Raw genomic sequence first — 27,806 nt, forward strand, 5'->3', positions numbered from 1 at the left:
GTGGAAGCTGCCTGCCCCTTCTTGGGTCCTTTTGGTAAAACAAAAAAGGAGTATAATCCTCTGATCTCCGCAGATCTAGACAAATAAACCTCGACTGCCTGGACAATATCCAAAGAACGCGGTTGTCTCTCTTCCGTCGAATGAGGCTGAGAGAAAAAACAAGGCAAAATAATCTCCTGATTTAAATGAAAGGCTGACACCACTTTTGGCAAAAAAGGATGAAACAGGTTGTAATACGACCCTGTCTTGGTAAAGGATCAAGTATGGTTCCCTGCACGAAAGCGCCGCCAACTCCGACACACTTCTAGCCGAGGTGATGGCCATCAGGAAGGCTAGCTTGCATGACAGTAAGTCTAATGGAATTTCCTTGATAGGCTCAAATGGTTGTTTCTGTGACACAGATAGGACCAAGTTCAAGTCCCAAGGACACATAGGTGACCTAAGGGGGGGGGGAAGCAAACAAGTTGCTCCCTGCATGAAGTTTGGACCAGCGAATGGGAGGCTAAAGGCCTTTGGAAGAATACTGACATGGCCGAAATCAGACCTCTGATTTTACTCAAAGCCAATCTGATTTCCACAGCTGACTGTAGAAATTAGAGAATTCTCCCAAACACGTGTTTCCGAGGATGCCATTTTCTGGCTTCACACCAAGCAATATAAAAATTTTTTTTAAATGTGCTGAATGTCACAAGACAATGCTAATCTGCCCTACAGCCCAACAATAGATAATAGAAAATTATATTTCCTCTTAGAGGGGGACTTTCACTTAGGATGGACAGCTAATAAGATATGAAGAAGGTGTAAAAAAGTATAAATCATTTCCTGAAAAATATTTAAAATATACAGCACGTACACAAAATATATACAAACATCATATCATTGAACATCTGGAAATTAGTTGGTACACAGATACAGGCACAATGTACAAGCCATAATCGCACAAAGTCTGTTAAGCTAAAGTGAGCACAGCAGTGGTACCCAACGTATTTCGAGATTAACCAAAAAATTTTACTTTCTCTTCATCAGGGGTAAATGCAATTTGTCACAAGACATACAAAACAGAGTCTGCAAATAAAAAACACACACAGATGGAATGCATATTAACAAATGTACAGTGAAAATGCAATTTGACATGTTACAAAAGACAACGCGCCTTAGTAAGATACTTGAAGAACTGACCTACAGGCTGTATAGACAGTGTGTATTCTCCTATATCCAGATCTGCAAAAATGCTGCAGCTCTCAGCCAAAACGGTTTCCAATTCAATGAAGGGCATGCAGTGTGTAGCAATGCTGCACACCCCACCAGATGGAAAGGTTTTCTCACAAAGGACACCCCAATGGCAGGCCCCACAGGTTAACCCCACTGTAATAAAAAAAAATAAAAAATGGCAATTTAGTATCCCAGTATGTATAGGGCATAGGATCACCCCCAATGATAGACACATCTATCTAAATCACTGAAAAAAGAGAAGGGCCATGTATAGCTACCTTGTCAAAAACAGGTCAGGGGACCCAGAACATGGATAGACAGTAATAAGCAGCAGGCCCAAATCTTGCCAGTATAAGCCAAGCGGCACAGTATGAACCACGGAGCCTCACAAAGCAAGGACAGATCAACCTAAAGTAAAAATAATGAACATCAACATTCACATATTTGGTCTACTCGAGCGAGCTGAGGGCCCCAGACCCGCTGAGTTTACTAAACATTTTCTCTCCACCATGTTTAACTTAGGGGACACGCCACCCACTTTTGTAGTGGAAAGAACCCATAGGGTCCCACCACTCCCTCCTAGACCGGGGGCTCCTCCACGTCCCTTCCTGCTGCGTCTGTTGAACTACCAGGATCGTGACCGCATCCTGGTGGCGGCCTGAGCCATGCCGGAAATTAAGTATGAAAATGCCAAACTGTCTTTCTTTCCTGATTTCTCCCAAGAGGTGCAGCAGCGCCGCAAGTCATTCACGGATGTTCGACTTCGAGAAAAGGGAATTCGCTTTGGTCTCCTATACCCCAGTAGGCTGAGGGTCACTGATGGTGATCACAACCGTTTATTTGATACCCCTGAGGCCGCTGCGGTGTGGCTGGATACCCATTAGTGATGCACTGCCTACTGGAACGGCGGCGGTTGTGCGCAATGTTGTGACTAACCACTTTCCTTGTCTTCCACTGAGGGTCTGCCTTTAGGTCCCTTGTCGATTCCAGCATCACCTGAGCTCAGCTGCTACGGTCTTCTCCGCTGCGGCACTTCACCATCATCCTGAGCTGATAAACTACATCCTACTCCTGGAACTGAGACCAACTCCTCCTGCCTGAGGAGCTCCAGCAGCCTTTATGCAGACAGTTGTCTTTTTTTTTTTGTCCCCTAAACAGGGATCTGTCCCACTTCCCCATTGAGTCATCTCCCCTTCCCTCTTTCAGGTCCTGGTGAGGACCGCTGCTGGTTGCGGCAGCCCCCCCCCCCCCCCCCACCTTGGTTGATTTGGTCCAGGACGTGACCATGCTAACTGCAATTTGAAGGGTTTTACTGTTGGTAAGTTCTGGGTATAGGCTCGATCTGACCACTCCCCTGTTCTTCGGGATGTCATCAGATAAGGGCAGGTCTGACACCCCGGTGTCATTACAGGTATTGTTTATAAGTTTTGTAAATGTTTATGTTTCTTTGTTTTTCTGGTCTTCCATTGGTCACAATCATACCTGCCACAGGTACTTGCTGCTCCTGAGATGCCCCCAAGCGATTGTTTCGGCCCTCCTCTCCTTCCCCGCCAAACCACTACACAATGGCGACACGTGATACCCCCACCTTCAGTGTGCTGTCCTGGAATGTCCGGGGACTCTATTCCAAGAGGGCAGTGCTCTTCAAATACCTCAAATTACATTCCCCACATATAATAATTCTGCAGGAAACGCATCTCATGGGCAGCAAACTTCTGGCTTTGAGAAAACCATGGATCCAGAGGGCCTTTCATGTCTCTTACTCCACGTATGCCAGGGGGGTCACCATACTGATCAGTAAATCCTTCCCCTGTGTATTAGAACAGGTTCCCACTGACCCCCAGGGCAAATACGTGATAATAGTGTTTACTGTCTGGGGTACTAGATACATAATGGTAGGTGTCTACATCCCTCCCCCTTTCAACTCCTCCACCCTATATACTATCCTGGATAAAATCACTCCATACTGCCCGGCCAAAATGTTACTCATGGGCGACTTCGATGCCATCCAGGCCCCTGACCTGGACAGGCCCATCCCTCCTAAACAATTTTGCACCAACTTGCTCTCGTGGGCGGAGGCACTGGGAGTGTCGGAGGTGTGGAGATGGAAACATCCCACGACCAGAGCATACTCATGTTTCTCCAACACACACAAGACCTCCTCCAGCAAAGATCTTGCCTTCTCCAACCCGACTATGATGACAGATATATTAGACGCTTCCTATTTGCCCAGCAGACTTTCAGGCCACGGCCCCCTATTCCTAAAATGGGCCCCCCACGGGGATCCTACTGTTTTTATGTTTGACCAATGTTTTGACTAACCGTTTATGTTTCCTTTTTCTGTTTTCTCTTTTTGCTTTGTTTTGTTTTTGTTTATTATGTTGGATGAAAACCAATAAAAAGATATAAGAAAAATAAATAATGAACATAATGCTCAGAGGTTACCAAGCCTCATATCAAAAGCAGAAAGACATGAGGGGGTGCAACAGAAGGGGGCATGGTAATAATGGTAATATTTAATTTAAAGTTCAGCCCCAGATATGCCAGCATAGTGCAATTATTCTATGAACGAAGCAATCACCGGTTGTACCGAGAAGCCTGCTGTTGCTGACACGCCGGTAACATACACCGGCAGGGCAGCACAGTATTTAAATTGATGCAGCTGATCGGTGTGTGACCAATCAGAATGCAGACACCGTGGGGAGAGGCGGGGAGCCAAGGGTTGTCCCCCGAGAGGGTGGCATGAAGACAGCGCCTCCCAACACCACACAGATAGGAAGGGGGCAGCGTCCCGTGTCACAAGGATGACGTGGTAGTATCATGCCCAGGATCCCGAGTGCATGGGCTGCGCCGCCGCGCGTCATCCTCCAGCGATGCAAAACACATAGGTCACATGCCCCGGAAATACTTCCGGCCAAGTGACACAATGTAAACAAAAGGCCGTCAGGAGACCCAGCGGGGGGTAAAACACACTGATGCATGCCATTCAAGGGGGACAGGCAGGGCCAGCGAACTGAAATTAAAGGACAAGACACACATATATATATAGGCCAGCACGAGTCACCACCTGATCCTATGAATTAAATCTAAACCATCATACTATTATGTGTGCCGGTATACACATAGTACACATAAGCTTTGCAATCTTGATGTCCTGTATGTTCCTTGTATTATGATGACTCGTTTACTTTATCTCAACAGACTTTGTGTGATTATGGCTTGTACAATGTGCCTGTATCTGTGTACCAAATAATTTCCAGATGTTCAATGATATGTTTGTATATATTTTGTGTACGTGCTGTATATTTTAAATATTTTTCATTAAATGATTTAGATTTTTTTACACCTTCTTCATATCTCATTAGCTAATCGCCCTAAGACCCCTTTTACACCACACCGCCCATTGCGTCCGCGGTAAACCGCCGTATTTGCGGCGCATTTCGGCCGCTAGCGGGGTGCTTTTACCCCCCACTAGCGGCCACAAAAGGGTTAAAACCACCGGCAATACGCCGCAATAGCGGTATTACAGCACTGCCCCATAGATTTCAATGGGGAGCAGCGGTGGAGGAGCGGTAAACACACCGCTCTTTCACCGCTCAAAAGAAGCTGCTGGCAGGACTTTTTTCTGACGTCCTGCGAGCGCACCGCTGTAGTGTGAAAGCCCTCAGGGCTTTCACACTACACACAATAATGCAGCTTCTTTAGGGCGGATTGCAGGCGCTATTTCTAACGCTATAGCGCATGCAAAACGCCCTGGTGTGAAAGGGGTGTTAGTGAAAGTCCCCCTCTAAAAGGAAATATTCTGTTCTATTATCACCAAGCAATATAAGTCTTCCAGATCTTATGATAGATCTTCCTAGTGACAGCTTTTCTAGCATTCACTAGGGTAGACATCACTGGTCCCGAGATACCACAGTCCTTTAACACCCTGGCTTCAATAGCCATGCCATCAAATTTAGAGACTGTAAATTGGGGTGGAATATAGGACTTTGAGACGCGCTTTGGACCCAGGGCTTTTTCTGGTCCTAGCCTTGCAGCTTGCCCTTGGTTCTAGCGACCCTGTTGGCAGCGGAACCGGCTTGGCGCTGAGACACCTGAGGAAGCAGTCCCTGAAGTTTTAAACAGGAGATATCTGGTGCTTCTATTCACCAGAAGTAGAGAACTGCCAGAAATTTTTGGATATATCTGTCCAAATCATCAAATGTTCCCCATGAAAGGGGAAACCTGCCAATAATTTCTTAAAAGGAAGCTCGGGTGACCAGTTCTTAAGCCCCAAAAGTTTGTGCATATGTACTGACAAGAGAGCCAAATGAGAAATCTGCCATATTGAATCCTTTAAGGCATCAACGGCAAAACGCAGCGCTCAAGGAATATCTGTCTTAATTTTCAGCAAGATCATCCTCCTGGTTAGGCCTGGCTGGCCGTCTGACCTGATCCTTTACCCACTGGCAGATACCAATTGCTGCAACAGCTGGCTGAATAGCTGAACCAAGAAGGAAGCCTTTAATAATGATTGCAATTTCTTGTCAACAGGGTCTTTCAAGCCCTGTGCATTATCCACCAGACAAGTTTAGTTGTTGTTTAAGGAAGAGACTGCTGCATCTACATCTGGCATGCTCCACTTCTTAATAAACATTTCATCCATAGGCTATAAAAGAGAAAACCTCTTAAGAGAAACAAAAATCCTGTCAAGATGTTCCCAATCAGCATACACAGCCTGTTCCAACAGTGGGTGTAAGACCTGCGGAAGAGGCCTCAGGCACCCCAAAGAAGACCAAGGGAGTAGTAACCTCTGCAAGAGACAACTTAAAGGCAGAACAAACAATCTCGGTAAGAGTCTGGATCAAAAGCCTCTGCGACTGAAAGGCAGACACCAACTTGTCTAGATTGCTCAGAAGCAGACTCATCTGCAAGGCCCTCCACAGAATGCTGAACTTTTAGCTCTTCCCCATCCTCAACCCATTCCTGCTCCAAACTAGGAGGCTCTTGCCACCCTGTGGAATGGAGGCAATCATGCCAGAAATCCTGTACTATAACCCGGCTAGGGCAGAGGACAGTTCATCATTGGTAATAAAGGGTGAAGCAGCAACATTGACTGTAGGCACCATAACAGATAGGCGCAGCGGCTCAGATTGCCCAGAAGCCTCTGATACTTCAGGGGATACAACACTAGGGATACTGCTAGGTTTATCAGGAGCTACGGGCGACATAGGTGTGCCCTTCACTGTAGTGCTAGTCCCGCCCTTCTTTTTTGAAGGCATTTACAAGCCACAAAAAGGGAGTAGCTGGGTGTAGTATTAACACACCTCAAAAGGGAGACCCTTTAATAGGGCTCACCAAGCCCCTATGCAACAATCCTGCCAAGCACCTTAGCTTGCCAAGCAACACCTGGTGACTCATGTGACCCGGGTAAGGAGAAATGAACCGATGAAAATGCCTGGTTCAGAGCCTTCTTTGTGTCCCACAGATGCCTTCTGGAAGCACTGCATGCTTAGCATACGCAGCTTAAATAAGCTGGCTGTGTGCCAGACACTCTGCGCATGCATGCACATGCACGTACGCAGTCCCAGTGAATGGGTGCGGCTGTATTCTCATATGACGCAAATCTTTGTGCGCCCAGATTAGGCTATGGCACATGCGTGGCTTCGAGTGCGCATAACGCCTATGGCGAAAGCCGCATGCGCCATGGCTGTCAACCAGACTGCTGAGCACAGCAGTGCTCTTGCGAATGCACATGCGCCATGGTGAACCAAGAGGCGAAATGGCACACCGTCGCGTGCCATCATACAGGTAAAAAACAGCCAGACACAAGCAAAAAAAGGAACACTTTGCAAACACCCACAGCTAGCCCAAAACTCCCCGTATGGTCACCACACACAGGTGTCCAGCCTCTAGCTAGCTTGACTGATTGCTACAATCACTGAGACACCCCACAATAAGTAAGGGTGTTTCACTTACTGGTCCAGGCGCAGGGCAGCTTAGAAACTAAGAGCCCACTCGTCACCCATCATGGCGGGTTCCTGTCACTTGAGGACCTTCAAGGAGTGGGTACCCTTTTCATGTTTAGCGTCCACTATCTTGGACCTGTACAGCACCCTGCAGGAATGCCTTAGCACTGTGGTGTCCAGGATTCCACTTCGCAGGGTCCAGCGCCCGGAGGTTGCATTACAGGCAAAACCTCGTAGGATCTTGTGTCTTCTTTGCGAGGCTCAGGTACCATTTATTTAAGCATATAGAGCCTGTGTCAAATGGATCTGATCTCTCAATCCCTTGATTGATTTAAGAACCGCTTGTGGGACTAGAGACCTGAAACAAACGTGCCCATCCACCTTGCAGACACTGGTAAAAAACTGATGTACTTCCTGTATGGGAGGGTTTATATAGGGGATCACTTCCTGTCTAAGATTTGTCTACCAGTGTCCACTCACCTAGAGATGGCGTATAACCCAGTAGGTAATGCACATTAGCCTAACTTTGTATCCCATGATGTATGAAAAAGAAATAAAGTACAACTGTTTCAGCCAAATCTCTTTTGGAAGGTTTACAAGCTGCAAACAGATTGGTGTATTTCTTTCTTTACATAAAACCGTTAAAGTGATTGTTATTTAAATAACAAAAATGTCAATACTTTCCTGCTCTGTACAATGGAAATGCACAGAGCAGCCACAAACCTCCTCTTTTTGGGTCCCCTGCTAGCGCTCCTGGTGCTCCCATGTCCAGTGCTCCCATGGGAAGTCGCTTCTCATGGGGGCACTCATGCATGCTCGTTTCCGAGTCCCGCTGCTGCGTCCATTGACACAGACAGTGAGACTCGGCCCCGCCCCCTGCTCCCTCATCATTGGCTTTGAATGACAGCCCATGGCTCTCGGTGCCCCAGCAAAGCTAGTGAGACCTGGAAGTGAGGGGAGAGAAGAGCTGCAGATGTGCACGGCGCTGGATCGAATGAGGGATCAGGTAAGTAAAAGGAGGGAGGGTGAAGTGGGATGCTGACACCTAAACATTGTTTACCCTAATGCAAGGAATGCATTAAGGTAAAATATGTTTAGGCTTTACAACCACTTTAATTTACAAACATATTTTTAACAATGGGTAGATTCATGACACTTGTTTTGTTGTCTCTGTACAACTGACTAATTTAGAGAGCTTTGTACCTGCTAGGAGAGATACAGAGGCGAATAAGCTGAAATGCATCTGATAGCCCTTGTACACACGGTCGGACATTCCGACGGAAAATGTCCAATCGGACCGTGTTGTCGGATAATCCGACCGTGTGTGGGCTCCATCGGACTGTTTCCATCGGAATATCCGACCAACAAAGTTTTAGAGCAGGGCTATAAAACTTTCCGACAACATGATCCGATCGGACTTTGTCCGATTGTGTGTAGAGAATTCCGATCGGACAAAGTGTCACGCATGCTCAGATCAAATTCCTAGACCAAAGCTATTGGCTACTAGCCTGAACATAGTCCCATCGTAATGAAATAACGTCACCACGTTCTGAACGATCGGATTTTCCGACAACTTTGTCCGACCGTGTGTATGCAACAGTTTCGGACCAAATCCGTCAGACAAAATCCAACGGATTTGGTTGTCAGAATGTCCGACCGTGTGTACAAGGGCATACAGGTATAATATGATCTTTAGCTATTTGGGTCAAAACAGAACCTTAGTGTATCACCCTAAAGAACACCGAAAGCTGTAATATAGACCTTTTTCTGCTGTCTGTGAGAGGCAAACATTAAATACATGCAATATTTAATACTAGGATGACTAAAAAATGAAAAACACTGGGTTGGGCTGGGATGTTTCCAGAGGCTTATTTTCGAAGTTTCCAATAATGTATGTTCTTGCACTTCATGGTGCATGCAGGTATACTATTAGGTGCAATAATTTATCTTTAAATATGGGTTAACTTTTAAACTGTGAAAAATCTTACCTGTTGCAGGTCATTCCATGGACCATTTTTCAGGATGAGGGCTGTATTTATTGGAGGAATGTTTTTTGCTGCTGAGCTTTTCCTTTGCCTTGTCTTTCTAATAACTTTAATATTTCGGTTTTCTCTCAAAATTGTGGACCATGGCTTACAAGATTTAATCCAAGCTAACCTCTTCTCCTCAATGTGATCTGGTAGTACAAGAGGTCTTGAGGTCATAGGTAAAGCTGGGGACTTATTTTGAAGGTCATTGCCTGTGTTCTTTTCTCTGGCTTGTCCACCCTGGGCAGTGTCACTGCGTATGACCTCAGCAGTCTCCTTTAATACAGATGTTTGTATCCTGGGTATTAGAGTAGGTATGGCACATGCTCCATTGTTTCCATTCACTTCACAATCGCTGTTAGTTGCTAAAGAACTGTTTTCGGGGCTAGATAAGTTATTACTTACGATTTCTTTTGCCTTTATTTCTGATTCCAAATCGGTTCTTGTTTTGATACTAATTGCACACCCATGGAAATGCATTTCCTCACATTGCTTTGCTAGTATTTTTTCTTTAGAAGACTCTTCAATATTCATTTCAACCATTTCACTGTGTTGTGCTTGTTTTTGTCTATCCTCACAAGAGTCTTCCATGGTTTTCTCAGTTACTTCCAGACAAAGATTGCAATGTTCATGCTTTATTTTTCCTAGACCTTCATTGTGGGACGCATCTATGCTAATTAAAGTTTCAGATTTCTTTTTTGCTTCTAGTTTTAGGATCTTTTCTTTCTCCAGTCTTTGTTTTTCTTCTGTTTTCTTTTTCTCATACTCTCTCTGTCTCCTCTCCAATTCCAAATGTTCTAGTCTCTTGGCTTCTTCTATTTTCTTTTTTGCAATCTCCTCATTGAGTATTTTCTCCTCCTCTTTCTGTTTCTTCTCTTCAAGTTTCAGCTTCACTTTTTCTTCCAATGCTTTCTTTTCCAGATCCATTTTCTCCTGCATTTCTTTTTTTCTTTTCAACTCCTCCTTTTTCTGTCTTAGAACAGGTGCGTAAATTTTGTATATTCGATGTGCTCGGAAGGCTGCCTGGATTTTAACAGCTGATTTATTCTGTAGTTCCTTCATATATTTTCTAGCTTTGGTTTTCTGCTCCTCAAAAATGTTTTGCTCTTTTACCAACTCTGCTTCCATTTCTTCAACTAGGTTCTTAAAACATATGCATAGAAAAAAAAAATGAAAAGAATCATAAACTAGAAGTTAAAGTCTATCTATCTATCAAACTACAAGTGTGTGTTTTAGTAGACATTACCAATGAGCAACATTGTATATTGCAATCACAATTTATTTTCAATAGCAATCTAGATTGAGGAAATAGCTATGAGATTGTATATACATATCTATATACACACACACACTTATGCCACATATAAAATACTACATAAACCAACATCTATTTAATTGGGGACATTTGAGGAAAGCGCTGATCCAGTATAAATATTCCATTGCATTGGAAAGGCTCTGTGGTTCTGTTTTCATGCAATAGGCTCTATGAAGTTTTATACAGATATAGGATTTTTATTTTCAATCCACGTGACTACTTTTCAAACCTCACTAAAATTAAAATAACTGTCACTTTTTAGAAAATTAGAATTAGAATGAGTGTGTTAGCTTTGTGAATAAAAGTGGAACTTTACCCATTACAAATTGATAAACAATAATGTTTTTAGCAAGGAACATACATTTCACATTAATAATTATTCTACCAAAATTAGAGTATGCTGTAAATTACCTCCAGCATTGCTACTGTCTCTTCTTGCCGGAGGCTGCCATTTCGATAGAGCCTAGAGCCCCAGCACTGACTCAAGGCAGAACTAAACTTGTTGATTTAACGGTTTCAAAAACAGTTGGAAGCTGGAATGCTAACTGTCACATTTAATTGTGTCCTCAACCAAACTGTCAAACCATCAAATGGCTGGTGTTATAGCTGATCACATGTGCAGCACCTTGGCAGTTGCAGATCAAACTGAAGCAGCTTAGTTGGCTGTAAAGGATAGGAGGATTTAATACCGCTTTAAGGCTGTAAGCCCTTGTACACACGGTCGGACATTCTGACAACCAAATCCGTCGGATTTTGTCCGAAACTGTTGCATACACACGGTCGGACAAAGTTGACGGAAAATCCGATCGTTCAGAACATGATGACGTTATTTTGTTACGACAGGACTACGTTCAGGCCAATGGCTTTGATGTAGGAATTTGATCTGAGCATGCGTGGCACTTTGTCCACTCGGAATTCTCTACACATGATCGGAGTATGTTCGATCGGAGCATTTTGTCAGAAAATTTTACAAACAAGTTGGAAAACTTGGTCTGTCGGATACTCCGATGGAAACAGTCCGATGGAGACCACACACAGTCGGAATATCCGACAAAACGGTCCAATCGGACATATTCCGTCGGAATCTCCGACCATGTGTACAAGGGCTCAGAAGGCCAGCCTATAGTGACTCGGCAGTGCCTAAAAATGGAGAGCAACTGAGCATGTGTAGAGCAGGGTAAGACAGTGTATTACTTGTTTCTAAACAGTATATGCACTTATTTTTAATGTTTTTACATAGCTATACCTACAAAAGGGACAAGCCTGAAGTGATCTAGAGAGGCTTATGGTCATGTTACTGCCTTGATTGGCTGTTTTCCACCAGTAACTGTGTAAGGTGTGTGCAGAGCCCGCACTCTTAGCACAGCTCTATTTGCACTATTGCACGCAAATATGCGGCCGCTGGACACCAAGGCCCACCTGCCGAGAGGCAGTATATATGTTAATCTTAACATTTTTAATTCTTTGACAAGCATCCATATCAAATTGTTGAATTGAAAACTAGAGTCAACATACATGCCTTCATCTTTATTATTCCTATACAGTTTACCTGGTGGTATCTAAGTTCTTCTGCCATTGCATCATTCTTTCTTTTTAAATCTGCATCTAGTTTTTCCTGCTGCTCCTTGAAGACAGAACATTTCAATTTGTTATTTAGATTGCTGAATTAGTCAGAGAACATTAGTTGCATATACCGTTTTTTTGTCATTAAATTGATCAAGCATTCAGAATACACAGAAATAAGAGCAGGATGTTTCAGTATAGCAAAACGTAACCTAGTACAATCTAATGATGTAAAGCTAAGTTAATAGGAATCTGTACTGGGAGAAACATGAAGGCTGTTACCGCCTCCTAAAAATGCTACTTGTTTGGCTACTTACTGACATGGAACAAACAAGCATGTAGATAGGTCAGCAATCCTGATGATCAAACTGCTTATTATGGGTCAGCAATTAAAATATCAGCTAAGGAACCAGTATGGCAATTAATAAAATTATCATACACAGATGGAGTAGTCAGCAATAGCAGTCAATAGCAGTCAATGCATTTTTTTCAACTAAAGTTTTTTTTTTATTGGAATATAATTGCAATTTTACTGTCAATTAAGCATTTCTGTTTTTGCTTTCCTGCAGATAACCTCTGTTATCCATAAAATTCTCTGCAGTCTACTGGACCTGCCAGTACTGTACACCCTATTTTTCTGTGAATAAGCAGAATCTGGCTACCAGTAACTGCTGCTGTTTTGAGAAGGGAGTGCGGCACTGGGCTGAAGGAGCAGCATTTGCAAAACCAGGAGACTGCAGACCATGAGCCTGTAAAAAGCATTTGGCTTTAGGAAAATTAAACTGCATAATGGTGTTTTCAAAGGTCACAGAACCAAATACAGATATATAGGTTATAGTTAAAGAACAATTATACTTTAAAGTGGTTGTAAACCCTTACAACACACTTTGACCTACAGGTAAGCCTAGATTAAGGCTTACCTGTAAGTCCAAGAAATATCTTCTAAACCTACACGGTTTAGGAGATATTTGCCAAAAGACAGGCACCGCTGTCTACGGTGCACTGAGCGCGGCACCGTCAACGGCGAATATGCCGTGCGTGACGGCTCCCGTGCGCATGCGCGGGAGTGACGTCATCGCGGCTTCGCCGAATGACAGTGACGGAGCTGCGAGACCCACCGAGAAGATGGATGCGCCGGACTACAGGGGACAGCGGTGACTTCGCTGGCTCCTGTGTCAGGTAAGTGACACATAATGGACTACTATGCGATGCATAGTAGTCCATTATCCTTTACCATTGCAGGGAATGAAAGAGGAAGTAAACCCATCAGGGTTTACTTCCTCTTTAACCCCCAAGGGCAAACAACTGAAGGTGTTGGCATACATCTTTAGCTGACAGCAATACAACTTCTGTGTGCCCAGGAAAAATAAGTTGAATCAGCATTCCTGGTATGTAGCCTAGTACCACAACTAAAGTTGATGGTATTGAAAATAGAGGGTGGAGTTAGTTTAAATCATTAAAATTGTACTAGGATCAATTAAATTTTGCCAATAAACAATGAAATGCCAACTACTTTTAATGAACATTTGCTAAAAAAAAAAAAAAGAGTGAAAAAAACAAGAAAAACCACCAACAAAAATGTATATATTTATATGGTAATGGCAGGGAAAGGCTGTGGGTTGCATTGGTCTGTATTTGCTTTTGAAGGCTGGTTTGAAATAGGTTGAATCTTCTTAGGACCTTTCACTTGTGGAAAAAAGCAAAAATTGTATGTCTTACACTGTATTCATCACAATCTGGGCTGTTGTTAACTGAACGCATCATTGTTTTTTTCCTATGGCTTTCTTTATTTTGTAAAGCACTTGCAGTAAGTGTATTAAGCTCAGATAAGAACCTGGTTTTGTGCAAAGTTACATAAAGTCAGTGGCATACTAATTGGGGGGCGGTCCGCTCTGGGTGCCACACACTGGGGGGGTGTCAGGCAGTGCCCCCATTCTCCCTTGTATGAAACAATGACAGCTGGTGGGCTTGGCAGGGCAGCGGCGATGTGGCATGCTGACAGTGCAGGGAGAGCCTAGCTGTGACAGGGTGAGGGGGTGCCCGGGCCGGGTGCGGACTGTACCGCTACCCAAGTTACATGCAGAACCGGCCGCCGGAGGAGGAAAAAGAAAACACTGTCTCTCTCTCTTGTATAGCAGGGTAGGGAGAACGAGAGACAGTGGTGCATAGAGCCTAGAATAGAGGATGGGAAATGCTGGAGGAGTAGCAGGTTATTGGTTGCTAGGTGGTCCAAGAAACCAATCCTTATCTTGTGAATACGAAAGTGCAGAGTAAGGTAGGAACGGGCAGAGCTATGTAACATGCAGGGGGTCCAGAGCTGTGTGGAGGGAGAAGGGATAATGTGCAGTGGGTCCAGAGCTGTGGAGGAGGAAGAGGGGGTAATGTTCAGGGGGTCCAGAGCTATAGGGGTAATGTGTAGGGGGTCCAGAGCTGTGGGTGGGAGGGGCTGTGTAATGTGCAGGTGGTTCAGAGCTATGGGGGAGCTGTAAAATGTGCAGGGGGTCCAGAGCTGCAGGGTGCACATCAATAAGGGAGAAAAATGATTTATTTGCAGAATTTTATAACAGAAACTAAGAAAAATGTTCAGTCTTATTTCATTTGTTTAGCAAAAAATAAAATAACCCAGTGGTGATTAAATACCACTAAAAGAAAGCTCTATCTGCAGCTCAAAAATTATAAACATTTCATATGGGTAGTATTGCATGACTGCGCAATTGTCATTCAAAGTGCAACAGCAATGAAAGCTGAAAACTGGCCAGGCAGGAAGGAGGTGAAAGTACCCAGTATTGAAGTGGTTAATGAGACATCTAAAAGCAGCCCAGAGCAATTAATGAGCCATACATTATATTATTCTAACTACACTACCCTGACTGGTTGGTATGGACTACTGTACTTTGCTTACTGTGACTCTTTTAATTACCAGTTTGTTTGGCAAGACTAGACTATTTCGATCTGAAGGTATTTTTATGGAATAAAGCATCAGTATTACTGAGTAGACCTACTTGGTTCATTTGAAGAAATGTTTATTAAAAAATCTTGAAAACACTACAAAGAGTAGAAAAAGATGTATTTTTGTCCATTTTAATGCAACAGCAAGCAGTACTTTAAGCTCTGTCTTACTTTTTGAAGGGTATTCAGCTTCAAAAGCTCTTTTGCAAATTCCTTCTTCCAATTTTCTCTCTTTTCATCTTGTTCTTGGATTTCTTTCTCAAAGACCACCTTTTGAGCAATAAGTGCCTCTCTTTTCATTTCATTATGTTTCTCTTGTTCTTTTTCCCACTGCTGCAGTTTTTGTCTACAGCTTTCTTCCACTTCGATATAACAAAAGCTTATAGATTCATGGCTGCCATCTCCTATAAAACAAAATCTCCAATGAGACACTTCAGAAAATATCTATCGGTAGAATGCAGCAGAGTAGCTACTACAAAACTCATTGAATGCATTTTTATTTTTTTACATACAACAAAGACAAATCCAAAAAGTTAATTAAAGTGAATGTGTAGTTTTTCAATTGCTTTAAATGTAAAATATATTATCTTCTTGTAAATAATCTTACACATTTGTGTTAAAGTGTGTGTAAACCCTAAATTTATCTTTCAATTTGTTAGGCATCATATGTTCATCTATGTACAAATATCCACAACACCTTGAAATCAAATGACAACTCATCAGACAATTAGACCCAGGTGATTAGAGGTCAATTTAGGGTTTATAGTGATAGAAATCCAAAAGGTGGCACTGCAGCTTCAGGCTTGAGAACTCACCATCATGTGGACATAGCCGTCAGCAATACATATAGATTGCTACTCACCAGAAAGTCAGCGCCCAGATGATTAGAGATCAGTATAATTTGGTGTAGAAAATACAGAGTGCAAAATTCTCAACCCTTGGATTCCCACTTCATCCAAATAATCAAGGATAGTTCCTCAGGAATTATCCAAAACAGGGAAAAAGTGAGGCTACAATGGTGCAGATAATATAGAGGCAATCATAACATTTTGGAGATATATCACTTGTGGTCCAGTTGTTTGGTGAGTTACCATTTGATTTTAAAGTGAATTGGATATTTTTCACATGAATAACAGAGAATGTCAAATGCAATGCTGCAATAATGAATAGTTGCCAGCCTGACATATGCTTTTTTTTTCAGTTGGAATACTAACTGAAAGGCAGAGGCTTGGCATTGTCAGCTGGAAACGGGTGCTTTTCCCGCACAGGATCCACAGCATTGCGTGCCCAGCTGAAGGGAAGGGAACAAATAAGTGTTCTCAATTATTTTTTGTGTCTAATGTTTGGCTTGAAATATGGAGCTCTGAAAACAACTAGAATTTTTTAGAAAAACAAGAAAGGTTGGCCTGATAAATATGTGAAAGGAGCCTAGAGCTGCACCTGAAAATATTAAATACGATATATATATATATATATATATATATATATATATATATATATATATAAATAGATCAGGGGTGCCCAAACTTTTGAAGAGCGAGGGCTACTTAAGCAACTGGGTAACTGGTCGCGGGCCATGATAAGTGGAGTGGACGGATGACAGATCCGTGTCCACTCTGTATATGCAGAGCAGACACAGCCCACTTTACTCTGTGGGCTCTCACATCTGATCCAACCAGATGGAAGGGGACAGTTGGAGGTAGGTGGGTGCAAATGGACACAATTCCGTTTACATCTTCCGCTCCATAGAGGTGAATGGAGTGTCTGTGTGGGTTGAACAGATCAAGTGAAAGGGGCCTAAGGCTGCTTTCACACTCATGTGCTGTAGTTTACATGCAATGCGGGTGCAGCACAGTGGACCTGTGGCTTTCCTGGGTTAGCTGCACATCTACTGCAGGTGTGGCGCACTTTCTGACAGCGCACTAATCCCGCAGGTAATAACAGAGGTCTCAGTGCAGGTAACCCGAAGGTGCACCTGTTGATTAGTTTGACAGCAGCCCAGTAACCACTGCAGAACAGATATGCTCATATATACACTTTTTAGTAATAAGCTTACCTGTAGTAACAGTCTTCTATTCAGGTATCACCGGCTGTTGCTGTCCCAGGCAGAGTGCATTTGGTATCACTTTGCTTGTGACAGGAGCTGGCGCTATACAGGAAGCATTGGCATGTGCGGCTCTGCTCCCTCCGCAACCGATTGCTTCATCTACCGCTTCAGAACACTGATGCTCTGGGATGGCAGATCGGCAACCCGCGATCTGGGCTTGCAAACCTACTATCCCAAAGCAGGAGGTCGCGGGCCACTGGTTGGGCACCATATATATATATATATATATATATATATATATATATATATATATATAATATATATATATATATATATATATATATATATATATATATACAGTGCCTTGCGAAAGTATTCGGCTCCCTTGAACTTTTCAACCTTTTGCCACATTTCAGGCTTCAAACATAAAGATATAAAATTTTAATTTTTTGTGAAGAATCACCAACAAGTGGGACACAATTGTGAAGTGGAGGAAATCTATTGGATATTTTAAACTTTTTTAGCAAATAAAAAACTGAAAAGTGGTTCGTGCAAAATTATTCGGCCCCTTTACTTTCAGTGCAGCAAACTCACTCCAGAAGTTCAGCGAGAATCTCTCAATGATCCAATGTTGTCCTAAATGACTGATGGTGATAAATAGAATCCACCTGTGTGTAATCAAGTCTCTGTATAAATGCACCTGCTCTGTGATAGTCTCAGGGTTCTTTTGAAAGCGCAGAGAGCATCATGAAGACCAAGGAACACACCGGGCAGGTCCGTAATACTGTTGTGGAGAAGTTTAAAGCCTGATTTGGATACAAAAAGATTTCCCAAGCTTTAAACATCCCAAGGAGCACTGTGCAAGCGATCATTTTGAAATGGAAGGAGTATCAGACCACTGCAAATCTACCAAGACCTGGCCGTCCCTCTAAACTTTCAGCTCAGACAAGGAGAAGACTGATCAGAGATGCAGCCAAGAGACCCATGATCACTCTGGATGAACTGCAGAGAACTACAGCTGAGGTGGGAGAGTCTGTCCATAGGACAACAATCAGTCGTACACTGCACAAATCTGGCCTTTATGGAAGAGTGGCAAGAAGAAAACCATTTCTCAAAGATATCCATAAAAAGTCTTGTCTAAAGTTTGCCACAAGCCACCTGGGAGACACACCAAACATGTGGAAGAAGGTGCTCTGGTCAGATGAAACCAAAATCGAACTTTTTGCCCACAATGCAAAACGATATGTTTGGCGTAAAAGCAACACAGTTCATCACCCTCAACACACCATCCCCACTGTCAAACATGGTGGTGGCAGCATCATGGTTTGGGCCTGCTTTTCTTCAGCAGGGACAGGGAAGATGGTTAAAATTGAGGGGAAGATGGATGCAGCCAAATACAGGACCATTCTGGATGAAAACCTGTTGGAGTCTGCAAAAGACCTAAAACTGGGACAGAGATTTATCTTCCAACAAGACAATGATCCCAAACATACAGCAAAATCTACAAAGGAATGGTTCACAAATAAACGTATCCAGGTGTTAGAATGGCCAAGTCAAAGTCCAGACCTGAATCCAATCGAGAATCTGTGGAAAGAGCTGAAAACTGCTGTTCACAAACGCTCTCCATCCATCCTCACTGAGCTCGAGCTGTTTTGCAAGGAAGAATGGGCAAGAATTTCAGTCTCTCGATGTGCAAAATTGATAGAGACATACCCCAAGCGACTTGCAGCTGTAATCGCAGCAAAAGGTGGCTCTACAAAGTATTAACGCAAGGGGGCCGAATAATTTTGCACGCCCCACTTTTCATTTTTTAATTAGTTAAAAAAGTTTCAAAATCCAATAGATTTCATTCCACTTCACAATTGTGTCCCACTTGTTGGTGATTCTTCACAAAAAATTAAAATGTTATATCTTTATGTTTGAAGCCTGAAATGTGGCAAAAGGTTGAAAAGTTCAAGGGGGCCGAATACTTTCGCAAGGCACTGTGTGTATATATATATATATATATATATATATATATATATATATATATATATATATATATATATATATATATATATATATTAGGGGTGCTGAAGTTAATTGCTGCATCACGATTCGAGGGTCTCCGATGCGGCATCGATGCATGCAAACCGAAAAATCTATGTCGGGTGACGTCTTCCCAACTTGCCCCGCCCTCCCAGAAGAGCGCGCCGAGCCTGACTGTCAAAATTGCTTTGGTAATAAATGCAGAGTTGCAATTTATTAAGTGGCCACCGCTGTATGTGTTTTTTAAAATATATGCAGGTTCATACCTCATTTCTTAGTGTATGTATAACTGTATATGCCGCTCATGTAACTGCCTCTCTCCTCTCACGTCTCTCCTGACGTCAGCCCCGCCCTCCTCTCTTCAGATCTGATAGTTGGTGGGCGGGGCTGAGAACTCCTACTGACATCAGGAGAGACAAGAGATGAGAGACGTGAGAGGAGAGAGGGGGGCCGGACCTGGCAGTCACATGAGCGGCATATACAGTTACACATACACTAAGACATGAGGTTTGAAGCTGCATATATTTTAAAATGCACATACAGCGGTGGGCACTTAATGAATTATAACTACATGTATTACCACGCAGGTATTTTAACAGCAGTATGTAGAGTACAAACGTGTTTGTATTCTACTTACACTGGCTCCTACATGTGCTCTGTGCTGACATTTCCCCGGCTCCCCCCCCCTTTGAACATTTCCCTGTGTTAACTCCTAGTGTGCTGGGAGGTGCAAATGGGGGAGTCCAGAAAAATGTAAGCACAGAGACAGTACAGGGAAATTCACAGGGCTGTTTGTCAGTTGTGGATTCTAATCCCTCCTGACCTCCCAGCAGCCGTGTGTGTGAATTCCTGTACACTGTAGTACACTGGATTAGCGCACTCTCTAAAAGCGGAGTTCCACCCATTTTTTTTTGTTTATTAAAAGTCAGCAGCTACAAAAAGTGTAGCTGCTGACTTAAGAGACACTCGCCTGTCCCGCGGTCCAGCGATGCGGCCGGACGGAGCCTCGCTCCTCTCCCCCTCCTCTCCTTGGCGCCATCATATCCACTATGGCCAGTGACACCCGGCCATGACAGCTTACGGCTTCACGGCCGGGCGTGCACTGTGCTCTGCCATTGGCCAGCCAATCTTCTGGGACCTGTGTTGTGTCCCAGAAGATCACTGGCAGGGAGGGGCCACCTAGGACGAGAGGAGGAGTCACCTAGGCGGCCGGTAGCCCCACTAAAAAGAGGACACACTAAATGTGGCATGTCAGGGGCGAGAAGTGCTTAAATTGGAAGTTCCACTTTAAAGGAGTGAGGTTATTTTTAATTCAAATAAAGAGTTCCAGTACATTTTTTGTTTATTAAAAGTCAGCAGCTATAAAAAAAAGTGTATCTTATGACTTTTAATAAAAAGACACTCACCTGTCCCACAATCCAGCGACATGGCTACCCAAACCCTCCATTCTCTCCCCTGCCTGTCCACGGCGTTGGCAATACTACTGTAGGCATCCGGCTGTGACAGCTTGCAGCTTCACATGTCTCATTGCACTGTCCTGCACAGCCAGGCAATCTTGATTGCAGGGAGGAAGGGCCGCCTAGGTGGCCCAAGCGAAAGTGGGAGCGCGTCAGTAATCGTGATGCATCGCGGAATTGAATCGAATCATTGACCAGATAATTGTAATCGAATTGAATTGTGAGACCAGTAAAGATGCGCACCTCTAATGTATAGTTATGGGTCCGTGTTAACCCTTTCAATACCTGCTTGCATGACCACCTGTTTGCACAGGGGTCCATGCCATAAGGTGGGAGTGATTAGTTAGACTGGAGATGGAGGGATTGTCACGCTACTTTGGAAAAGATAATTACTAGTTGGATCTGTATGTACGTTATAATTAATCAAAATTAGACAATTAATTGATTTTAAAAAAATTGATTAATCGAACACGAAAATTGTAATCATTAACAGCCCTAATATCGATATATATATATATATATATATATATATATATATATCGTTATAGATATAGATTATAAAATTATGGGATCTCAGTTATTTTCTGCCTTTTAGGGTGACCAGGGCATCATTTAGGAAAGTAATATAGGGTGTGGTGTCTTCTTCACAGAGAATATTTACCAAAGGAAAAAATCTAAAACCATGTTTTATGTAAAAAGAGCTAGAAATCAAAGTGGAATTATAGCCAAACGGGGGGGGGGGGGCTTATCGGAATCTGGAATAAGTAGAGGGGTCCAAGGGCATGCTGTAAAGGGCGGTGACATCACCCGGTGACCCTGCCTCATGCCTATATAAGTCATTACGCACCGTGCACACAGCATTACAGCGGGAGAGAGCGTTGAGTCAACATCGGAAGAAGAGAACAGGGAAGAAGACGACTGAAAAGAACGGGCCACAACTAGCAAAACACACAGACAGCAAAAGATAAACTTACAAGAATTTTAACTCTTCTCTACCTTATCCATAACTAAAAGGGTTTCTCTACATATACACATTGTACAAGTGAATGTGAGAGATGACATCACTAAGGGAGCTAAGGAGGAGGTGGAATCCTTATGGGTAGAGCTCCAAAGGGGCTAAAGCTAAGAGGAAAATAATACTGGGAGTATGCTATATGCCCCCTAACCTGAGGGAGGAGGGGGCGGTGGACCTCCTATCACAACTTGGATTAGCAGCAAGGATGGGAAATGTTATCATAATGGGGGATTTTAATTATCCAGACATAGACTGGGCGGAGGGAAACACCCATTCATCTAATGTTCACCAGTTTTTAAATGTCTTGCAGGACAATTTCATGGGTCAGATGGTAGAAGCACCAACTAGAAATAAAGCGTTACTATATCTACTAATTACCAACCTGTTCACAGATGTGGAAATATGGGGCAATTTAGGAAGCAGCAATCACAGGTCAATTGGCTTCAGTATAAATCACACAAATATTAAACAAAAGGGAAATACAAAGACACTGAATTTCAAAAGAGCCAACTTCCCTAAACTACAAACCTTGCTAGAGGATTTAAATTGGGATAAAATCTTAGGAACAAGGAACACGGAGGAGAGATAAATTTACTTTAAGCCCTTGTACACACAGTCGGACACTCCGACGGAAAATTTCCGATCGGACCATGTTGCTGGATAATCCAACCGCGTGTGGGCTTCATCTGACTTTTTCCTTCGGAATGTCCGAATAACAAAGTTTGAGAGCTGGATATAAAAATTTTCCGACACCATGATCAGATCAGACTTTGTCCGATCGTTTGTAGAGAATTCTGATCGGACAAAGTGGCATGCATGCTCAGATCAAATTCCTAGACCAAAGCTATTGGCTACTAGCCTGAACGTAGTCCCGTCGTAACCAAATAAAGTCATCATGTTACAATCGGATTTTCCGACAACTTTGTCCGACCGTGTGTATGCAACACCACTTTCGGACAAAATCCGATGGATTTTGTTGTCGGAATGTCCGACCATGTGTACAAGGGCTAAGAGCATATTAAATAAGGGCATTAGCCAGTGCATCCCATTGGGTAATAAATTTAAAAGAGCAAACAAAAGTCCTGAATGGCTTAACGCCCATGTAAAAATGCATATAAAAGAAAAAAAGGTTGAGGGATTATCATAGGCATTCAAACTTTATAAAGAATGCAACAAGAAATGTAAAGGTGCAAAAATGGGGGCGGCTAAAGCCCCATACACACTATCATGATAGAAGAGGAAGTCAATCTCGCTGCTTTTATCGGCAAGATTGACACCTTGCGAGCCCCTTCGCCTGGTATGGATTTTAAGGGGAAGCCCCTACTTCGAAAAAAGGAGTGGGGGTCCCCCCAAAATCCACACCAGACCCTTATCCGAGTACGCAGCCCGCCGGTCAGGAAAGGGGGTGGGGATGAGCGAGCACCCCCCTTGAATCATAGCAGACCGCATGCCCTCAACATGGGGTGCGGGTGCTTTGGGAAGGGGGCGCCCTGCGGCCCCTCACACCAAAGCCCCTTGTCCCCATGTTGATGATGACAAGGGCCTCTTCCTGACAACCCTGGCCATTGGTTGTCGGGGTCTGCGGACGGGGGCTTATCGGAATCTGGAATTATAAGTAGAGGGGTCCAGGGGCATGCTGTAAAGGGCGGTGACATCACCCGGTGACCCTGCCCCATGCCTATATAAGTCATTACGCACCGTGCACACAGCATTACAGTGGGAGAGAGCGTTGAGTCAACATCGGATGAAGAGAACAGGGAAGAAGACGACTGAAAAGAACGGGCCACAACTAGCAAAAGAGCGACAAAAGTCTAGAAGATAGCGGAGGAGCGCGGGAGAAGAATTGGAGAGCGGGAGAAGAGGCCAGAGAGTGAGAGAAGAACCGGACACCGGGAGAAAAGGAAGGAGAGTGAATGGGTAGGGGTATGATGTACCCCATACTTATTCACATAGGGTGGGGGGCCAGGATCTGGGGGGCCCCCTTAAAGGGGGCTCCCGGATTCCGATAAGCCCCTCGCCCGCAGACCCCTACAACCAATGACCAGGGTTGTCAGGAAGAGGTCCTTGTCCTCATCAACATGGGGACAAGGTGCTTTGGGGTGGGGGAGCCGCAGGGCGCTCCCTTCCCCAAAGCACCCATGCCCCATGTTGAGGGCATGCGGCCTGGTACGGTTCGGGGGGGGGGGGGGGCACTTGCTCGTCACCACCCCCTTTCCTGACCGGCTGGGCTGCATGCTCGGATAAGGGTCCGGTATGGATTTTGGGGGGACCCCCATGCTGTTTTAGGGGCTTCCCCTTAAAATCCATACCAGACCGAAGGGACATTGTCACTTCTCTCTCGCGCTCGATGCAATAGGAAAATGTGTTTTCCTATCGCAGCGAGCGCGAGATGTACAGTATCTTGCAGCCAAGAACCAGCGCGATAGGATCGCACTGGAAACATTCTCGCGGGCAGGTGCTGTAGCTGCCCTTGCGTTGTATTTGGTCCATCGGACCAGCATACAGACGAACGGGTTTCCTGATAGGAACTGGGTCCGGCGGATTTCCAGCGGGAAGATTTAAAATATGTTCTATTTCTAGGTCTGTTGGATTTTTTGAAAAGAAAAGTCAGATGAATCCCATACAGGATCGGAATGTCCGATGGAATCGTTCTGTCAGACCTAGTCCAGTGGAAAGTCTGGTTGTGTGTACGTGGCATTAAAAGTTTCAATTTGTATGCAATCAGGCAGGCCCTTGCACTACATGGTTTTGGTAAATATGAAGGCCTTTAGATAGAACACGAAAGACATACAGCAGAGGAGAGCAAAAAAAATGCCAAGAAATTCTTTATGTATGTAAACAGTAAAAAAGAGAGGACAAACCATATTTGTCCCATAAAGAATGAGGAAGGACATCTGGTTACAAAGGATGGGGAGATGGCGAAGCTATTGAATTTTTTCACGAGGGAATCGGGGGGCTTCAGTAACCAAAACTGCAGTGTTTATCACCGTGACACATCACAGGAAGCACCCTCATGGCTAACAGAGGACGGAATTAGAATTAGACTTAGGAAACTTAACATTAATAAATCATGGGACTGAATGACTTGCACCTGAGGGTACTTAGGGAACTCAGTCAAGTAATTGCCAGACCATTGTTCCTAATTTTTACTGATAGTCTACTGACTTTAATGTTACCAGCGGATTGGAGAAAAGCCAATGTAGCACCAATATTTAAAAATAGCCCAAATTAAATCCCTGGGAATTACAGACCAGTTAGCTTAACATCAATAGTATGCAAGCTCTTGGAGGGCATGATAAGGGATAATATAAATGATTTTAGTAATGAAAACAGTATCATTAGCAGTAATCAGCATGGATTCATGAAGAATCGTTCTTGCCAAAGCAATCTATTAACCTTCCATGAGGGGGTGAGTTGCCATCTAGATAAAGGAAGACCTGTAGAAGTGGTGTATCTGGATTTTGCAAAAGCATTTGACACAGTTCCACATAAACAAAATAAGGTCCATTGGCATGGACCATACAGTGAGTACATTGACTGAAAACTGGCTACAAGGGCGAGTTCAGAGGGTGGTGATAAATGGGGAATACTCAGAATGGTCAGGCATGAGTAGTGGGGTTCTACAGGGTTCTGTGCTGGGACCAATCCTATTTAATTTGTTCATAAACGACCAGTCCAATCTCTATATTTGCAGACGATACTAAGCTAAGCAGGGCAATGACTTCTCCACAGGATGTGGAAACCTTGCAAGAAGAGCTGAACAAATTAATAGGGTGGGCAACTACATGGCAAATGAGGTTTAACCACTTTAGCCTCGGAAGAATTTACCCCCTTCCTGACCAGAGCACTTTTTGCGATTCGCCACTGTGTCGCTTTAACTGACAATTGCGCGGACGTGCAACGTGGCTCCCAAACAAAATTGACGTCCTCCTTTTCCCAAAAATAGAGCTCTCTTTTGGTGGTATTTGATCACCCCTGCGGTTTTTATTTTTTTTGCGCTATAAATAAAAATAAGAGCGACAATTTTGAAAAAAAAGCATTCTTTTTTACATTTTGCTATAATAAATATCACCCAAAATATATAAAAAAACATTTTGTTTCCTCAGTTTAGGCCAATACATATTCTTCTACATATTTTTGGTAAAAAATAAATCGCAAAAAGCGATTATTGATTGGTTTGCGCAAAAGTTATAGCATTTACAAAATAGGGGATAGTTTTATGGCATTTTTATTAATTTTTTTTTACTAGTAATGGTGGTGATCAGCAATTTTTATACAGCAATCAGTGCTATACAAATGCACGGATTCCTGTGTAAATGACACTGGCAGTAAAGGGGTTAACCACTAGGTGGCAGTGTAGGGGTTAAGTGTGACCTGGTGCATGTTTCTAACTGTGGGGGGGGGGGGGGTGGCCACGTGTGACATATCACTGATCTCTGCTCCCGGTCACAGGGAGCAAAGTGACACCGACACTAGGCAGAACGGGGAGATGCTTGTTTACATTAGCATCTCCCCGTTTTTCCTCTCCGTAACACGATCGTGGGTATGCCCGCGGTGATAAGAGTCCACAGGACCCGCCACCTGATTCACGGAGTTTGCCGTGGGCGCATGCGCCCGTCGGCCGCCTCTTAAAGGGCCACGTACAGGTACTTTGTTTGCCCATACGAGTCCTTCTGCCACAATATATCTGCATGAGGCAGTCGGCAAGCGGCTAATGTAGAAAAATGTAAAATAATGCATTTGGGTGGCAAAAATATGAATGCAATCTATACACTGGGGGGAGAACCTCTGAGGAATCAAGGATGGAAAAGGATCTGGGGGTCCCAGTAGATGATAGGCTCAGCAATGGCATGCAATGCCAAGCTGCTGCTAACAAAACAAACAGAATATTTGCATGCATTAAAAAAGGGATTAACTCCAGAGATAAAGTGATAATTTGTCCCACTCTACAAGACTCTGGTCCGGCCACACCTGGAGTATGCCCTCCAGTTCTGGGCACCAGTCCTCAGGAAGGATGAACTGGAAATGGAGCAAGTACAAAGAAGGGCAACAAAGCTAATAAATGGTCTGGAGGACATGTTTTGAAGTTATAAAGAAAGGTTGAACTTATTCTCTCTGGAGAAGAGACGCTTGAGAGGGGATATAAGTTCAATTTACAAATACCATACTGGTGACCCCACAATAGGGATAAAACTTTTTTGCGGAAGGGAGTTTAACTAGACACGTAGCCACTCATTCAAATTAGAAGAAAAGAGGTTTAACCTTAAACTATGTAGAGGGTTCTTTACTGTAAGAGCGGCAAGGATGTGGAATTCCCTTCCACAGGCAGTGGTCTCAGTTGGGGGCATCAATCGTTTCAAAAAAACTATTAGATAAGCACCTGAACGATCGCAACATACAGGGATATACAAGGTAATACTGACATAGAATCACACACATAGGTTGGACTTATGTCTTTTTTCAGTCTCACCTGCTATGTAAATATGTAACTTAACCCCCCGGCAGTATTCCCGAGTCTGGCTCGGGGTGAAAACTCAGAACCAAAAGCGGTAATTCCGAGCCAGACTAAGGATCGCATCGCTGGATCCAGGATGAGTTTACTTACCTTCTCCCCTGGATCCAGCGATGTCTCCCCGCACTGTGAGCGGCTTGTCCTCCGCTCGATTCATCACATCGCCGGGCTCCGTTCCCTGCGAGCGTTGCGACGCACGGGGACAGAGAATGGCGCCAAATTCAAAAAGTAAATCATACACATTACATACAGTGTAATGTAATCTTACAGATTACATTGCTGTATGTAATTATTTCACACCCCCTTTGTCCCTAGTGGTCTGCCCAGTGTCCTGCATGTAGTTTTATATTATAAAAACTTTTCTTTATGCCTGGAAACTGGAGATTGTCCATAGCAACCAAAACTGTCCCTTTACATTAAAAGTGATTTTAGACCAGTTGGGAAAAAGCGATAATAAATTAGAATCACTCGCAGAATTGAGCGATAGCGATTTGTGCGGAGATCCATCATCAAATACTGAAAATTAATGACAGTGACAATTCTGCAACTGAACAAATGTCAGTGTTTTTTATTTTTTATATTGTAATTTTTATTATTATTTGGTATAATTATTATATTATAATTTTTGATTTCATTTTTCAAACTTTATCATACCCGGAATGTCTACTAGACTCTGGTTTGGGCAGATTTAAGTGAGTTATTCCTAACAATATAAAACGCCAAATTTTCATGC

At 43.6% G+C, this 27,806-nt stretch overlaps 1 protein-coding gene across 2 annotated transcripts in view; it reads right to left on the reverse strand.

Moving 5' to 3' along the window:
• The window catches only part of LRRIQ1 (leucine rich repeats and IQ motif containing 1), a 332,917-nt gene that overhangs the window by 288,639 nt on the left and 16,472 nt on the right, over positions 1-27,806 (reverse strand). For both annotated transcript variants that reach the window (XM_077471833.1, XM_077471832.1), the window contains exons 5-7: positions 15,186-15,418; positions 12,052-12,126; positions 9,149-10,330 (exon numbers count right to left, since the gene is read on the reverse strand). In XM_077471833.1, the coding sequence (XP_077327959.1) occupies positions 9,149-10,330; positions 12,052-12,126; positions 15,186-15,418 (1,490 nt within the window). The remainder of the gene's footprint in view (positions 1-9,148; positions 10,331-12,051; positions 12,127-15,185; positions 15,419-27,806) is intronic.

Source organism: Lithobates pipiens, unplaced genomic scaffold, assembly GCF_037356315.1.
Source record: "Lithobates pipiens isolate NorthernLeopardFrog02 unplaced genomic scaffold, aLitPip1_a1.2 Scaffold_8, whole genome shotgun sequence".
Classification (NCBI taxonomy): domain Eukaryota; kingdom Metazoa; phylum Chordata; class Amphibia; order Anura; family Ranidae; genus Lithobates; species Lithobates pipiens.